Here is a 17,678-nt window from a genome sequence, read left to right as displayed (position 1 = left end):
GGAAGCCAGTCTAGCAGTTCCTTAGAAAACTAGAAATAGAGTTACCATTCAATCCAGCGATTGCACTTCTCGGTATATACCCAGAAGATCGGAAAGCAGTGACACGAACAGATATCTGCACGCCAATGTTCATAGCAGCATTATTCACAATTGCTAAGAGATGGAGGCAGCCCGAATGTCCTTCAACAGATGAGTGGATAAAGAAAATGTGGTTTAGACACACGATGGAATACTACACGGCAGTAAGAAGGAACGACCTCGTGGGACATGTGACGACATGGATGAACCTTGAAGACATAATGCTGAGCAAAATAAGCCAGGCACAGAAAGAGAAATATTATATGCTACCACTAATGTGAACTTTGAAAAATGTAAAACGAATGGTTTATAATGTAGAATGTAGGGGAACTGGCAATAGAGAGCAATTAAGGAAGGGGGAACAGTAATCCAAGAAGAACAGATATGCTATTTAACGTTCTGGGGATGCCCAGGAATGACTATGGTCTGTTAATTTCTGATGGATATAGTAGGAACAAGTTCACAGAAATGTTGCTGTATTATGTAACTTTCTTGGGGTAAAGCAGGAACAGGTTGGAAGTAAAGCAGTTATCTTAGGTTAGTTGTCTTTTTCTTACTCCCTTGTTATGGTCTCTTTGAAATGTTCTTTTTTTGTATGTTTTTCTTTTTTGTTTTTGTTTTTGTTTTTCCATACAGTTGATTTAAAAAGGAAAAAAGGGTAAAAAAAAAAAAAAAAAGAAGGAAAAAAAAATACATGCTCAATTTTACCACAAAATAAATAAATAAATAAAATAAAAGTAATTGTTTCTGAGGAATGGGAATTAAAGATGGGGGTGGGTAGGTAAGAGAGTTCTGTTTTTTTGTTAAAGTATTTTAATACTACTGTACTTTAAACTATGTTTGTATATTATTTTGATAAAAAGTAAATTATTTTTTAAATACTGTGGGGGTTTCAGTTCCAGGTAAGATGGAATAAGCACACCCTATACTGTCCCTCCCACTGATTAAAGTATCAAACCTTTTAGACAGTGTACATAAAGCATCTATATGAAGACTGTGAAAAGTAAACCGTAGCAAGCAGATTGTTGAAGAAGACCAGAATTCAAAATACTGCCAAAGTTGCCAGAGTAGTTTTATATCAGACAAAGTAGAATTCAGAGCAAAGAAAATTGCTAGGGATAAAGAGGTATATTACATAATGATAGTCACTAAGAAGACAACAATCCTAAATTTGTATGCATCTAAAAACAGCTTCAAAATACATGAAGAAGTGACAACTGACAGATCTGAAAGGAGAAACAAATCCACAATTTTAGTTGAAGATTTCAAAACTCCTCTCTCAGTAATGGATAGAACTAGTAGTCAGGAAACCAATAAAGATATAGATCACTTGAATATTAACAACTAAATGAATTTAATTAACACTATAGATTACCCAACAGCACACATTCTTTTCAAGTGCACGTGGAACATTTACTAAAATAGACTATATCCCAGGTTATAAAACAAACCTTGAAATTTTAAAAGAATTGAAATCCTACTAAGTATGTTTTCTGACCATAATGGGAATAAACACAAACTGGAAATCAATAAGAGGAAAATCTCCAAATATTTGGAAATTGAGCAACATACATCCAAATAATTCATTAGTTGACTAGGAAGTCTCAAGGAAAATAAAATATTTTGCAGAGTGAAAATGAAAATACAGCATATCAAAATTTGTGGGTGCAGCTAAAGCAGGGCTCAGAGGAAATTTTATATCATTAAATGCTTATATTAGAAAAGAAAGATCTCAAATCAATAGTGTAAGCTACTTTAAGAAGTTAGAAAAAGAAAAGCAAAGTAAATCCAATGCCAATGAAAACAGTAAAAAGGAAATAATAAAAATAAGAGTATAAATCAGTGAAACTTAAAACATACAGTAGAGGAAATTAATGGACCTTAAAGCAGGTTCTCTGAAAAGATCAATAAAATGGATAAGCCTCTAGCAAAACTGACAAAGAATAAAAGAGAAAATGCAAAATTACTAATATTAAGAATTATAGGGATAATGTTACTACAAACCCCACTGGTACTAAAAGTATAATATGGAAATACTGTGAACAACTCTACATACATAAATTTGACAACTTAAATGAAATGGATCAATTTCTCAAAACTCACCCAAGTTGAAATATGTAGCCCGAATACCTCTATATCTCTTAAATAAATTGAACCTATAGTTAGAAACATTCCAAAAAAGAAATATCCAGGCCCAGATGGTTTCATTGGCAAATATTACCAAACATATAAAGAAGAAATAACACCAGTTTTGCCTGATCTCTTCCAGAAAATGAAGAGGATGAACTCCATTGCAACTAATTTTATGAGGCTAGCATTATCTTGGTACCAAAACCAGACAAAGACAGAAGAAAGGAAGAGACAGAGGAAAGAAGGAAAGAGAGAGAAAAGAGAAAAATGAAGAAAAAATATGAAAGCCACAGACAGTATCTTTCATGAATATAGGTGAACATATCCTCAACAAAAGATCAGCAAATTGGGTGAGGTCAGTGAAAATGGTGGAGTAAAGACCTCTGAAAATTATTTTCTCCATAAAAGCAATGAAAAAATAAGCAAATATTGTCAACATCAACTTTTTTTAAAATTCTGGAAGTTAACCAATGGCTTGCAGCATTCTTGGAAGCATTTATTCAAGAAAACTAGCTGAATCTTAGTAAGAACTGTTTGCTGTGCAGTATTTTAACTTGCCCTATTCCCATAACCCTCTCTCCAGGTTCAAGGTAGCCTTGAAAACCAAAAGCCTGCAATCACAGTTAACACTAGAAACCTGGCAGCCACTGGAGGGCCAGAATGGGACTGGAGCTCATTTTTGGAGAATTATCATCATTTGACCTGTCTGGTACTTTCCTGGAAGACCCCAGTTGCAAAATTTTCTTTATTTGACCTAACTCAGATCTTACCGAGGCAATTGTTTAACTTCATGGCTGTCTGAGACAAAGGATGAAAATGGGACAAAAAACAGACTAACCAAAAATGCTTAAAAGGAAAATCTGGGAAATGGTGTCCACAGGGGGCTTTGAAAAGCTGTGACATATTCCTCAGAGTGGGCCATGTGTACGTGTAGGACTGTGCACATGACCAGGATGTATATATACTCAGAAAAGACCTGAGAAAGCCCTAAGCTCTCACTTCTGGCTGACCTTGAGGCTCTGTACAAACAAGATGTGATAACTAAGACTGAGTTGTTACCTGCCTGGCTAAGAGTTGAAGTCGTGTCCCAATACACACACACAGCCCCTCAGAAAAGAAGGCACAACTTACTGGTTCTAGACATCTAAGAATATCTCTTTCCGTTCATTAGGTGACTATCAAGTTAACCAAGCAGAGTCTTCAGTGACCACATATTGCAAAGGATACAGATTTTACAGAATTATTTCAGAAAAGTCACTAAACAGATAACAACAAACAGCAACAACAAAAAACCTTGAGACAGAAGAATCTGATTTGTGGAGTTGCTACACAATATTATTTTAAATAACAAATTTTCAACAAAAACCATGACACGTGGAAAGAACAAAGAGAGTGTGGACCATATGTATGTGAAAAAAACAATCACTGTAAATTGTCCCTGAGGAAGTCCAGACATTGGACCTACTACACAAAGACTTTAAATCAGCAGTTTTAAATATGTTCAAAGAACTAAGGAAACCATGTCTAATGCCGTATTAGACAAGTTTATAACTCTTTTTTCTCCTGTTGGTTTTTAAAAAACAAAAAACTGCATAAAGCAATAATTATAAATCTGTAGTGAAGGGCATTTCCTTGGGGGTCCCCAGGACCACCAGCAGGATGGTTAATTTGCTAGGAGTACTCACAGGATCCAGCATATAGTCCTACTTGTGACTAAGATTTATTACAGCAAAAGGATACCAAGCACAATCAACAAAGAGAAAAAGAGGCATGAGACAACATCCAGGAGAAACCACATGTAAGCTTCCAAAGGTACTCTTCCATTGAAGTCACACAGTAATTAATTGCTTAATTCCCCCCAGCAATGAGTTGTGACACCACATGTGAAATATTACCAACCAGAAGAGCTCACTTCAGTGAAATGAAACTAGAAATCAGTAAACTAGGGAAAACTGGAAAATTCACAAATTTGTGGAAATAAAACAAGTCATTCCTACACAACCATTGGTGAAAGAAGATATCATAGGGGAAATTAGAAAATACTTTGAGATGATTGGAAACAATAATGCAACATACCAGAACTTAGGGGATGCACTGAAGGCAGTGCTTAGAAGAAAATATATAGCTGTAAATGCCCATATTAAAAAGAAAGATTTCATAATTTGGGCAGAGAATAAAAATATATATGCATGGCCCCCCTGAGGAGCTGGGGGAAAATGCGGAAGTGTTGGACTTCCTCACCTGGCTAATGCTCGCACGGACATTGAGGACTGACTGCCGAGCACTCTACCTTGGGGCTTGCCCTTATGAAGCTCGTTACTGCAAAGGAGAGGCTAAACCTGCTTACAATTGTGCCTAAGAGTCTCCCCCTGAGTACCTCTTTGTTACTCAGATGTGGCCCTCTCTCTCTAGCTAAGCCACCTTGGCAGGTGAACTCACTGCCCTCCCCCCTACGTGGGATCTGACTCCCAGGGGTGTAAATCTCCCTGGCGACGCAGGATATGACTCCCGGGGATGAATCTGGACCCGGCATGTGGGATTGAGAACATCTGCTAGACCAAAAGGGGGATGCAAACTAAAACAAAGTTTCACTGGCTGAGAGATTTCAAATGGAGTCAAGAAGTCACTCTGGTGGACATTTTTACGCACTATATAGATAACCCTTTTTGGTTTTAATATATTGGAATAGTTAGAATACCTGAAACTACCAAACTCTAAACCAGTAGCCTTGACTCTTGAAGATGATTATATAACAGTGTAGCTTACAAGAGATGACAGTGTGATTGTGAAAACCCTGTGGATCACACTCCCTTTATCCAGTGTATGGATGGATGAATAGAAAAATGGGGACAAAAACTAAATGAAAAATAGGGTGGGATGGGGGGATGATTTGGATGTTCTTTTTTACTTTCATATCAACAAACAGTTGATTGTACACCATGGATGATTGTATGGTACGTGAATATATCTCAATAAAACTGAATTTAATTTTAAAAAAAAAGGAAGATTTCAGATCAGTAATCTAACCTTACACCTTAAGGAATTAGGAAAAGAAAAACAAATGAAATCCAAAGCAAGCAGATGCTGGGAAGGAATAGAGATTAGAGTGGTGTGCCAGTTTGAAAGTATTATGTCCCCCAAACACCATTATCTTTGATGTAATCTTGTGGGGCAGAGATATTACTGGGGATTAAGTTGGAATGTTTGGATTAGGTTGTTTGCATGGAAATGAGCCCCACCCAACTATAGGTGATAACTCTAATGAGATTATTTCCATGGAGGCATGGCCCCACCCATTCAGGGTGGGCCTTGATCATTGGAGCTATATAAATGAGCTGATGGGCAGAGGGAACTCAGTGCAGCTGTGAGTGACATTTTGAAGAGGAGCCACAGCCAAGAGGAACACTTTGAAGAAAGCACAGGAGCTGCAGATGAGAGACATTTTGAAGACAGCTGTTGAAAGCAGACTCTTGCTCTGGAGAAGCTAAGGGAGGACAAATACCCCAAGTGCAACTAAGAGTGACATTTTTGAGGAACTGCAGCCTAGAGAGGAACATCCTGGGAGAAAGCCATTTTTAAACCAGAACTTTGGAGCGATGCCAGCCACGTGCCTTCCCAGCTAATAGGTTTTCCGGACACCATTGGCCATCCTTCAGTGAAGGTATCTGATTGCTGATGTGTTACCTTGGACACTTTATGGCCTTAAGACTGTAACTGTGTAACCAAATAAATCCCCTTTTATAAACGCCAATCCATTTCTGGTGTTTTGCATTCCGGCAGCATTAGCAAACTAGAACAAATGGAAATGAGTGAAATAGAGAATAGTGAAGCAATAAAGAAAAGCAATGAAACCAACAAAACTGGCAAATTTTTAGCTAAATTGACCAAGAAAAATACAAAGAGGACTCAAATTACTAAAATTACGAATGAAAGAAGAGGCATTACTACCAATCTTAGAGAAAATATAAAGGATTATAAGAGAATACGTTGAACAATTGCATGGCAACAAGTTAAATAACTTAGATGAACTGGACAAATTCATGGAAAGACAAAAAAACTCAAACTGACTCAATAAAAAACAGTATATCTGAATAGATCTATAACAAGTAAAGACACAGAATTAGTAATCAAACTTCCCGCAAAGGAAATCATAAGACCCAATGACTTCACTAGTGAATTCTACCAAACATTTAAAGAAGAATTAGCATCAATCTTTCACAAACTCTTTCAACAGAAGGGGAAACTTTCCAACTCATTTTATGATGTCAGTATAACCTGATATCAAAACCAAAGATACCACAAAAAAAGAAAACTGCAAATCAATATCACTTATTAATATAGATACAGAAATCCTGAACAAAATATTAGCAAACTGAATCCAACAATATATTAAAAGAAATAAACACTATAACTAAGTGGGATCTATCACAGGAATGCAAGGTTGGTTCAACATATGAAAATCAATATAATATGCCATTTAATACAATAAAAGACAAAAAGCATGTGATCAAAAAAGTCATTTGACAAAACCCAACTCATTTTCAATATAAAAACACTTGATAAACTAGGAATGAAAGGGAATCTTCTCAACCTTCAAAAGGGCATCTATGAAAATCTCACAGCTAACATCATACTGAAACATGAAAGACCGAAAGCTTTCCCCTAAGATCAGAAGAAAGACAAGGATGTCCACTCTCACCATTTCTATTCAACATTGTATTGGAGGTTATAGCCATGACAATTAGGCAAGAAAAAAAATAAAAGGTGTCAAGTTGGAAAGGAAGAAATAAAACTATTTGCAAATGAAATTATGTTCTACACAGAGTATCTTGAATTCCTAAAAAATAACAATTAGGGCTAATACATGAGTTCAGAAAGTTTGCAGGAAATAAGATCAATATACAAAAATCATTTGCATTTCTATACACTAGCAAGGAAGAATCCAAAAATGAAATTAAGAAAGCAATATCATTTACAATAGCATTGAAAAGAATAAAATACTTAGGACTAAATTTAACAAAAGAAATGCAAGACTTCACACTAAAAACTACAAAACATTGTGGAAAGAAATTTCTAAGTAAATAGAATCCTATATTCATGGATTGGAAACAATATTGTTGAAATATTAACTCTCCCCAAGTTGACATACAGGTTCAGCACAATCCTGATCAAAATCCCAGTTGCCTTTCTTGCAGAAATTGGCAACCTCTTCCTAAAATTCAGATGGAAATGCAAGGGACCCAAAATATCCAAGACAATTTTGCAAAAGAACAGAGTTGGAGAATTGATACTTCTTGATTTCATACTTAATGCAAAGCTACAGTAATCAATGCTGTGTTGTATTGGGATAAGGATAGAAATATGGATCAATGGAATAGAATTGTAATAAACCTATACATTTATGGTGAATTGATTTTTGACAAGAGTGTCAAGACAGTTCATTGGGTAAAGTCTTTTCAACAAATGGATCTGGAACATGTAGCTACACACAAAAGAATAAAGTTGATCTCTCCCTCACAGCATACATAAAAATTACCTCAATATAGGTCAAAGACCTAAATGAAACTCTTAGAATAAAACAGAGATGTAAATTTTCCTGGCTTTATATTAGGCAGTGGTTTCTTAGATCTGAAAACAAAAGTACAAGTATTTAAAGAAAATTAGATAACTTGAATTTGCCAAAGTCAAAACTTTTTGTTCTTCAAAGGACACTAACAAGAAAAAGACAACACACATGGGAGAAAATATTTGAACATCATACATCTGATAAGAGTCTAGTCTCCAGCATACTTAAAGAACTCTTACAACCTAACAATAAAAAGACAAAAATGCAATTTAAAATTGAACCTATAATTTGAACTGACATTTCTCCAAAAAGATAGGGAAATGGAAATCAAATCCACAGTGAGATACCTAGGTAGGATAGATACAATAAAAAATATGGATAGTAACAAGTATTGGTGAAGATGTGAAGAAATTGGAACCCTTAGACATAGCTGGTGGGAATTAAAATTGTGCAGCTGCTTTGGAAAACATCTTGGCAGTTTTTCAGAATTCAATAAGAAGTTACCATATGACACAGCATTCCACTCCTTAGTGTATACCAAGAGGATTGAAAACGTGTTCACACAAAAACTTATACATGAATGTTCATAGTAGCATTATTCATAATAGCCAAAAGTGCAAACAACCCAAATGTCCATTAACTTATGAATGGATAAACAATATGTGGTAATATACATAGAATGGAACATTTGGCAATAAAAAGGAATAAAGTACTGATTGATGGCACAATATTGGTGAGCCTTGAAAACATAATGCTAAGTGAAAGTAAGTGGATACAAAATGCCACATATTATGATTCCAGTTATATGAAATGCCCAAAATAGGCAAATCTCTAGAAACAGAAAGTGGATTAATGGTTGTTAGGGGCTGTGGAAAGGGGAAATGAGGAGTGACTGCTAATGGGTAAAGGGCCTCTTTTTGAGGTGATGATAATGTTCTGCGATTAGAGAGTGGTATAGATTACACAACCTTGTAAATATACAAAAAACACTATTATACACTTCAAATCTTTTTAAATAATAGTAATAACTTTACTATAAAAATGTTTTAAATACTAGCAAATCGACCCCAGCAACCGATAAAAATAATGCACCAAGACCCCAGGTAGTTTATTCTAGGAAATGCAAGGCTGGTTCAATATTTGAAAGTAATCTACCATATTAGTCTAAAGAACAAAAACTACATGATCATATCTATTATGCAAAAAACGATTTTGACAAAATTCAACATACATCCATGATTTTAAAAACCCATCCTCTAGGAACAGAGGGAATCTATGTTACACCTACAACTAATGTAATATTTAAGGTAAAAAAGTCTGTGTGAAGGAAGTACACCTTGGTAAATATTTCTTCCATAATAATCTTGAAAGTGGTATGTATATAACATTCTTGGATATATGTTATTAACAGTTGGTAGGATTGGGGGATTTTTTGGTACACCTACTTTTAAAGTATTGAGTAGCTTCTATAACCCTCCTCATAATAATGACTATGATTAAAGGAACATATAACTGACACATCATTGATTTGTCTCAATTTTCTATCTGGCTTTTTTCCAATGTTATTTTTAATTGATTTTCCCTCTATTTTCTTACAGGTGTATTCGACATAAAAATGATTGGGGAGCTCTTATTCTAGTAGATGATCGCTTCAGAAGTAACCCAAGTCGCTATATATCTGGTAAGATCTCACCTGAGCTCATAGTAAGAACTAGTAACAGTCATTGGTATTTATTAGCTGAAAAGATAAGGTAACAGGGAAACTGGAATTGCTAGATCAAACATGAAAAATTTACATTGTAGAAATCTAGCATTTTAGTGCTTATATGTTTACAAAAACAAACTTTAAGGGAAGAATCTGGGTATTTATCAAAATAATATTAAATTAATTAAAATCCTTCAATTTCATAGAATGTGGGATTATACACTAACATAGTAACACTTATTTTGCATTGCCAGGGAAAAAGCTATTCCACAGAAATGAATTTCCCAAGAAGTTTGAAGCTTTTACAGTTAAGCACACAAGGACATCTCTTTTGGTTGCTTAGGATTCATTATTCATTTTTTTTTTTTTTTATGTTTAGGTTTGTGACTTTGTTTAGAAATGCTTCAGTTGTTTTAGAAGTTATGTTAGTTGGTGATAGTGTTTTCTGAAAGGAAAGGGCACCACTGCACATGGCAAGATGAAGTAGATGGTGTGTTTTTTTCCCCACTCAAATCAGCAAATACTATGCGCCTATGGCTTTTATCCATCAGTAACATAGTCCCTTCAGAATCAATACCAGGAATCCATATGTTATCAAAGAGCTGAGGAATACATTTGCATCTCTACTATTACTTTTAAAGCTAAAATGTTTATATCATACTTTAATGAAGAGATGCTAAATTTTAAATTTGTTTCAGATTAGCTGTCTGTGGATATGGACTCTGCCTTAGCCATTTCATAGCTTAATTACTGTATTTCATTTGATATTAACATGTATGCAAATGCACTGAAACTAAACATATTGCTTATTTTTTTTCCTTTCCATGTAAAAGTTGGTTACATCAAGGCATATTTAAAGGCAAAAATGTTAAGTGCTAATGTTTAGTCAGCAAATGGAGCTCAGATTCTTTCAAGTTTTCAAAAGCAGATAATGAAAAAAAAAAAAAAAAAGCAGATAATGACATTTTCAACTGAAAAGGCTTTTTCTTTGACTACAAAAAAGTAGAAACTAAATGGTAACTATAATACTAACGCTTGTCAATTTTAGAGAATTTCATGTTTTTGTTTGGTGTAATTATTCTTCCCTCTCCCCCCCCAAAAAAAAGGCAAAGCAAAGAATTTTAAAGGAAATGCTTACTTAAAATTATTTTTCTTGCTTAAAAATCTAGAATCTAAATGTAACCCATGGTTTAGATTTGAATTAAATATTTTGCATTTTATTTATGTAAGCTTTTCATTTAAATTTTCTGAGACTCATAAAGTGTGTGATCTTTCCTTATCTTTGTAATACTGGCACTTCAACACACAAATACCTTTTTATTTTTTTTTTTTTTTTACTTTTTATTTTGAATAATTTCAAACTTATAGGACAGTTGTAAAAATAACACAAAACCCATAGAGAATTCCAGCAAATGCCACCTCTCCCCCCAGTTACCCAGATCCACCAATTTTAACATTTTTCCGTTTGCCGTATCATTCTGTCTATCCATTGATCCATCTATCTGTCTAGCTCTGAATATTTGAGAGTAGTTTGTATACATAATGCTTCTTGAATAGTTTCATGTACAGTTCCTAATAACAAGGATATTCACTTAAGTAGTCACTTTTTAAGTTCAGTTATTGAGTTCAAGAAATTTAACAGATATAAAGCATATAGTCTATATTTCAATTGTTTCACATGTCCAAATAATGTCCTTTTGAGCCTTTTCTCCATTCTTAGATCCATTCCAGCATAATGTATTGCATCTAGTTGTCATTGTCTCTTAGTTTCTTTTTTTGTTTAATTGTGGAAACCATATATACAACATGAACTTTCTCATCTCAGCCACTTCCAAGCATACCTTCAGTGGCATTATTCACATTCACAGTGTTGTGCTACCCTCACCACCATCCATTACCAGAACTTTCCCATCACCCCAAACAGAAACCCCACACCAATTATGCATTAACAACCCATTCCCCCTGTCCCCCCGACCCCACCCCTGGTAACCTATACTCTACTTCAAGTCTCTGTGAGTTTGCATATTCTAGCTATTTCATATTTGTGGAATCACATTATCTGTTCCTTTGTGTCTGACTTCTTTCACTCAACACGGTTCATCCATGTAGTGGTATGTGTCAGAACTTCATTTCTTTTTAAGACTGAGTAATAGTCCACTGTCTCTATTTCCCACATTTTGTTTATCCATTCATCTGCTGATGGACATTTAGGTTGCTTCCACCTTTTGGCTTTTATAAATAATGCTGCTGTGAATGTTGGTGTACAAGTGTCTGTCTGAGTCCCTGTTTTCAATTTTTGGGGGTATACACCTAGAAGTAGAATTGCTGGATCATATGGTAATTCTATGTTTAACTTTTAGAGGAACCACCAGAGTGGTTGCACCATTGTACATTCCCACTAACAATATAACAATATAACCTATTTACTTTTAAAGTAACTACTGATAATGCAGGACTTTCTTCTGCCATTTTACTCTGGTTTGTGTAAGTCTTGTATTTCCCTCAATTCTTCCATTACTACCCATTTTTTGTATTTAGTTGATCTTTTGTAGTGAACCCTCACTTCCTTCAGTGCATATTGTTCTGATATTTTCTTTGTGGTTACCATGGGGCTTAAATTTAACATCCTAAATCTGTAACAATCTCATTTGCATTGATACCAGCTTAACTTCAGTAGCATATACAAATTATGTTCCTATACTTCTCCATCCCCCCATCTTTATGTAGTTCTTGTCACAGATTACTTATTTATACATTGTGAGTCCAAACATTGATTTATCTTTACTTTTAACACATTTGTATTTTAGATCCTGTAGTAAGTAAAAAGTGGAGTTACAAACCAAAAATACAATAGTACTGGCATTTATATTTACCCATGTCATCACCCTTACCAGAGAACTTTCTTTTTGTGGCTTTGATCTATTGTCTACTGTACTGTCTTGTCAAACCACAGAACTTCCTTTAGCATTTCTTATAGGACCCAGTCTAGTGGTGACAACTCCCTATGCTTTGTTTATCTGGGAATGTCTTAATTTCACCCTCATTTTTTCAAGACAGTTTTGCCAGATATTGAATTCTTGGTTGGCAACTTTTTCCTTTCAGCACTTTAAATATATCATTCCACTGCCTTCTTGCTAATTCTACTGCTTCATTCCAATGAGAATCTGGCATTTACTCTTATTGAGGCTCCCTCATATATGATATGTTTCTTCTCTGTGGTGACTTTCAGGAGTCTCTTTATCTTTGGCATTCAACAGTTTGATCATAATATGTCTTGGAGTTATTTGAGTTTATCTCTTTGGAGTTCACTGAACATCTTAAATGTGTCTATTCATGCCTTTCATTAAATTTGGGAAAATGGAAAGCCATTATTTCTTTATATATTCTTTCTACCATTTCCTCTCTTTCCTTCTGGGACTCCCACAATGCAATATATTGGTAAGCTTGATGGTGTCCCACAGATCTCTCAGATTCTGTTCACTTTTCTTCATTATTTTTTCTTTCTGCTCAGATTGAATGATTTCAATTGTCTTATCTTGCTTATTGTTCAAACCTGTGTGGAGACAGAACCCTGGAGTGTCTCCCTCTGCCATCTTGATGGAGTGGGGCCTAAATTACAAATGCCTGGTGTCTAATTTTTGTTTACATTCAATTTGAATAAATTTAGATCAATAGAAAAACACCATAAAAAAGGCTAAAGCAGTGTATTTGATATGAAAGTTTAGTAGTTCAAGTCACCTGAAGCCCTATTTTATCTATCTCTGAACTTATAATACCATAGGGAGTTTTAAAACTAATTATTCCAAAAGGTGAGGATAGTTTTAGCAGCATCAATAGGGAATATTTATGTTGTAAGAATCCAAATATCTGATTCTGAATATCAGTCTGAAGAGAGCCATACTATCAAATACTGTATACTCTTAATATGGTTCATTTTTAGCAGTTTCCATGCACCAAAGGTCAAATCATGTCCCTTACAACTTGACTATTTATATATTAAAAATATTTATTTAATAGAAATTCAGATAGGACCTGTCTTGTCCATAAAATAGTGCTGTTTCTTTTACCCCTGGAACAGTTTAAGATATGTTTGGAATTTGAAGGGAATACAACAAAAAACTGAGACTGGAATGTTAAATTTATTTTTGTTAAAGGAGTCAAATTTGGAAAGTTGGAATAAAAGATTGTGTTGTTTATTACTTCTAGTCTCCCCACAGGAAAAAGACAGACAACTTTTGTGGAGAATAATGATGAGATTAAAATTGCTATACTTCCCAGTTATTCTCCACTGGATAATATGTTTCTCCCTCTTTAATCTCCTCTCACTGTTCCTTCCTTCCTTCCAGTTGTAAAGAGAAATGTTACTGATATATTAGCATATTGTACATATGAAGGTAAAAAGGCAGGAAAAACATTGAGAACGATTCTATATACTTTAAATGAAGAGTACTTTATTAGAAAAACTTATCTAAGTTTTATCTTAATATATAATATCTTAATAACTAAGATATCAAAATATCCTCCCTGGCTTTACTTTTTCCTTAGGACTTTCTAAATGGGTACGGCAGCAGATTCAACACCATTCATCTTTTGAAAGTGCACTGCAGTCCTTGGCTGAATTTTCCAAAAAGCACCAAAAGGTCATAGATATATCCATAGAGGACAGAAAGTCTACACAGAGCAATGAGTCTATACTTGAAGTGACCCATTTGAAGGACAACACCCCAACTTCTTTATTGGAAGCAGCAAGTCATCTATCACCAGAAAATCCTAGGGAAGACAAAGCAAAAATATGTGTCCAGGAACATCAGTGTCCTAAAATAATCACTAGAAATCCATCTCTACCAAGTGGCATCATCTCCAAAAAGGAGAAAAGTATGAAAAGTTCTGCGTGTTTAAATTTGATAGAGAAGTTTTTCATTATGTTTACTGAAATATTTTGGTATAGATTAACTTACTTAAATATGTTGATTTTTAATAAAAGGTATTGTCATAAAATTATGATGTAATATGGTGTATTGGAATTAGAACATACTTTTTTCAAAACACCTGTGCATATTTTCAGGGTTTTTTCCACTAACTTGCTTTGCCACCAACTAGCTTTGTGACCAGTATCATCATTTAACCTTTTTGAGTCTTAATAAAAAGTAATATTTACATAGCTATCCCTCCAGGTTGTGAAGATCAAGTAAGATAACAAATGTGACGGCATTGTAAAGTACTACGTAGATTGTAGGTGTTATTCTAAAGGCTATTTTTTTAATTGATCTAATTTATAGATACTTATCTTAAATGAATTTCTTAAATTTGAGAAGTGAGAGTGATTTATTCTAAATGATAAAATGTAGTATTTTAAAAAAATATATTAGAATATAATGGTTGGCCATATCAGGGGTAAGCAAACTATCGCCCATGGGCCAAATACAGCCTGCTGTTTTTGAACTAAAGTTTACTGAAACACAACTATGCCCATTTATTTACATAACAGCAGAGTTGATTTGTTGTATGTATTGAACCAGAACAGAATAGTTCCAACAGAGACAATACATCCAGGAAAGCCTAACATATTTATTGTCTGGCCCTTTACAGAAAAAAAAAAAAAAAGTTGCCTAACCCCTGGTCTGTATCATTGAAAATATTTTTGATTGTTTTAATTCATATATCATGGTAGCTTTATATATTGATTTTTTAAAAAAATATTTATTTTGTAGTATATACTTCTAAATAAATTTCATAGTGAATTCGAGGCCATTATACTGTAGTAAGGAAACCTAGGTCTCTTCCTGGTCTGACTACTAACCAGTTTTATAACTTTGGGCAAATAACTACACCTTTCTGGTTGTCAGTTTCCTTATTTATTAATCACTGGTTAGTGGCTTTTCCAGGCAAATTTTTATAGCCTCTTCCCTCATTACTCAGCTTTCTTCCTCTTCCTTTTTGCCTCCACTTCTCATTCAGTCCTGAGGTCCCTGGTGTGGAATATGATAGTTTACCAGACAGCTTTAAAACCTAGGCTAGGAAACACTGGAGACTTAAGATTTTTCGAGTTAACATAATAAGTTTTAAGTCTTAAGATGGAAGTCCTACTACTACTGGTTATGAACTGTAGATTATGTGTCCTATACCTATATTTAAATATTTTAATGAATAATCATTTTAATATAACAATTATTATGTTAGCTAGCAACAGGATATTAAAGCTCTTAAATTTTTATATTCATAGATGATCCAATATTATTGGAAGAATCCATCCAGGCAATGAATGGAGAAAAAATTGCGATTTCCAGATCCACAAGCCCAACCTTCAGCAAACAAACAAAGAAAGGTAGTTGGTCTATCTTGAATTCTCTGGGACAGAATTTTCCTGGTCAAATACTAACTGTAACACCAGAGCTCAGGTCATCAGAAGACTGCCCCTCTAGTACTTCCACTTTCAAAATACAAACGATGGAAAGTAAAACTGTTTTGCCACTCATTGATCAATGTGAGTCCCCATCTCTGACTATAAACACATCATTTGGACCATGCCCTCAATCAGAAACTACTGTTTCATCAATGCAGCTTGATACTGCTCTTACTAAAAAAAATCATTCCAAACAGCTGCTCTGCTGTGAAGAAGCCTTGGATCCAGACATTGAGTTGTCTCTAGTCAATGAAGAAGTTCAACTTTCCACTTCACATGGGAGCTTTGAAACAGAAGCAGAAGATGAATCTATCTATTTTACACCTGAACTTTATGATCCTGAAGATACCAATGAAGAGAAAAATGAACTAGTTGAAACTGAAATGGGGAACAGATTGACTAATAAATCAAATTACATTTTAGCAGAAGACCTTTTTGAGATTAGAACTGTGAAAGGAGTGGATTCAATCAGAGAAATGAAAGCTGAAGATTGCACAGACACAAAGTTGAATACAATCATGAGTACTGAAGAAAATAAAATTCATTGACATTGATGGTAATGTAAAAACAAGAACTAGTATAAACAAATTGGAACTGGGAAAAACTCATGATATGGACATAAAGGATGTTCAGCAGTTACCTTCCAAAAATAAAAGGTGTGTTCCCTAGTGTTAGGTAATAATACTTATCTGACAAGCTGTAAAAATATGTTGTCGTGATTATATTAAACTCTATTGTAAATAATAAATTATATATTTGATGATAAGTGGTATACTTTTAAAATTTTGAGATTGTTCTTTCATTTTAATTCATGTCATCAGATTTTAAAAAAAAATCTATTTGATGGTCTGAAAAGTAAGTTTTACTATTCTTGAGTTTTGATGAAGTGATTTGTACAAAATATTTTCCTCCAACAAGTCATCTTTAAATGCAATTTAAAATTATCCAATCTGAAAGATATTTAGGGCACTTGAAATTTCACGTAAGTACTTGTATTTTGTAGTTCTCTTCATCCATTTTTTTCCTTACTGATATATAAAATTAATAGCAGTCTAATCTAGTCATATCTCAGCCATGTTTCACTATAGATTTTTACCTGATGCCAGTTTGAGGTATTTTAGTAATCAGATGTTACATTGAAAAACTTATTTCCCTATTAAACTTGCCTATTAATAGGTAAGGAAGAAAGCAGCATGCATTTTTTAATTGAAAATTTTTCATATTTTTTTGTTTGACAAACCAAAACCAAGATTATAAAGTACTTTATATGAAGTTAAAAAAGGACAAATGACTCCCAAATTTCAATTCTAATTATTTAGCTTCATTATCATGAGGGAAAATGACATGTTCTGGCATAAAAGTTTTAATTATGCAAATGTTGAGATATATAAATTTGGTAAGCAAACCCAAATACATAACTGCAGCTGAAATACATTCCCTTATAGCACAGCACAGTAATAAGCCTTTATGTGAATTTTGGCTCATGTTTTTGTGAATGAATACTTTGATCCAAAATGTTTATAAAAGATGCTCTATACCTTCACTAATCTTTTTTTAAGAAACATCCTGTTATTCAATGGACATTTGGATTTCTTGTGAGTGGTTTGAATTGAAATTTTATGAGCTGTTCAAGTTGTGTGGTCTATTTTCAAACCAAAATTCCCAGAATTAGAGATATTTTACATTAATTTGGATACTCAAGTTATTATATATGCATATGTATGCTTTTATTTTGGTGGCATTTAGTTTTAATACAGTTTATCTGTTCCTATAGCATATGACTCTAAGCACAATTC

General features: G+C 34.0%; 1 protein-coding gene across 1 annotated transcript in view; it reads left to right on the top strand.

Annotated features, from left to right (window-relative positions):
* The window catches only part of BRIP1 (BRCA1 interacting protein C-terminal helicase 1), a 385,619-nt gene extending 368,976 nt beyond the window's left edge, over nt 1-16,643 (top strand). Inside the window, 4 exon segments of the mRNA XM_037809614.1 lie at nt 9,373-9,455; nt 14,025-14,354; nt 15,703-16,427; nt 16,429-16,643. Coding sequence (XP_037665542.1) covers nt 9,373-9,455; nt 14,025-14,354; nt 15,703-16,427; nt 16,429-16,551 — 1,261 coding nt within the window. The 3' untranslated portion in view covers nt 16,552-16,643.
* Nucleotides 16,644-17,678: the final 1,035 nt, after the last annotated feature.

Source organism: Choloepus didactylus, chromosome 18, assembly GCF_015220235.1.
Source record: "Choloepus didactylus isolate mChoDid1 chromosome 18, mChoDid1.pri, whole genome shotgun sequence".
In the NCBI taxonomy this organism is placed as follows: domain Eukaryota; kingdom Metazoa; phylum Chordata; class Mammalia; order Pilosa; family Megalonychidae; genus Choloepus; species Choloepus didactylus.
This window is presented reverse-complemented; position numbering and strand designations above follow the sequence as displayed.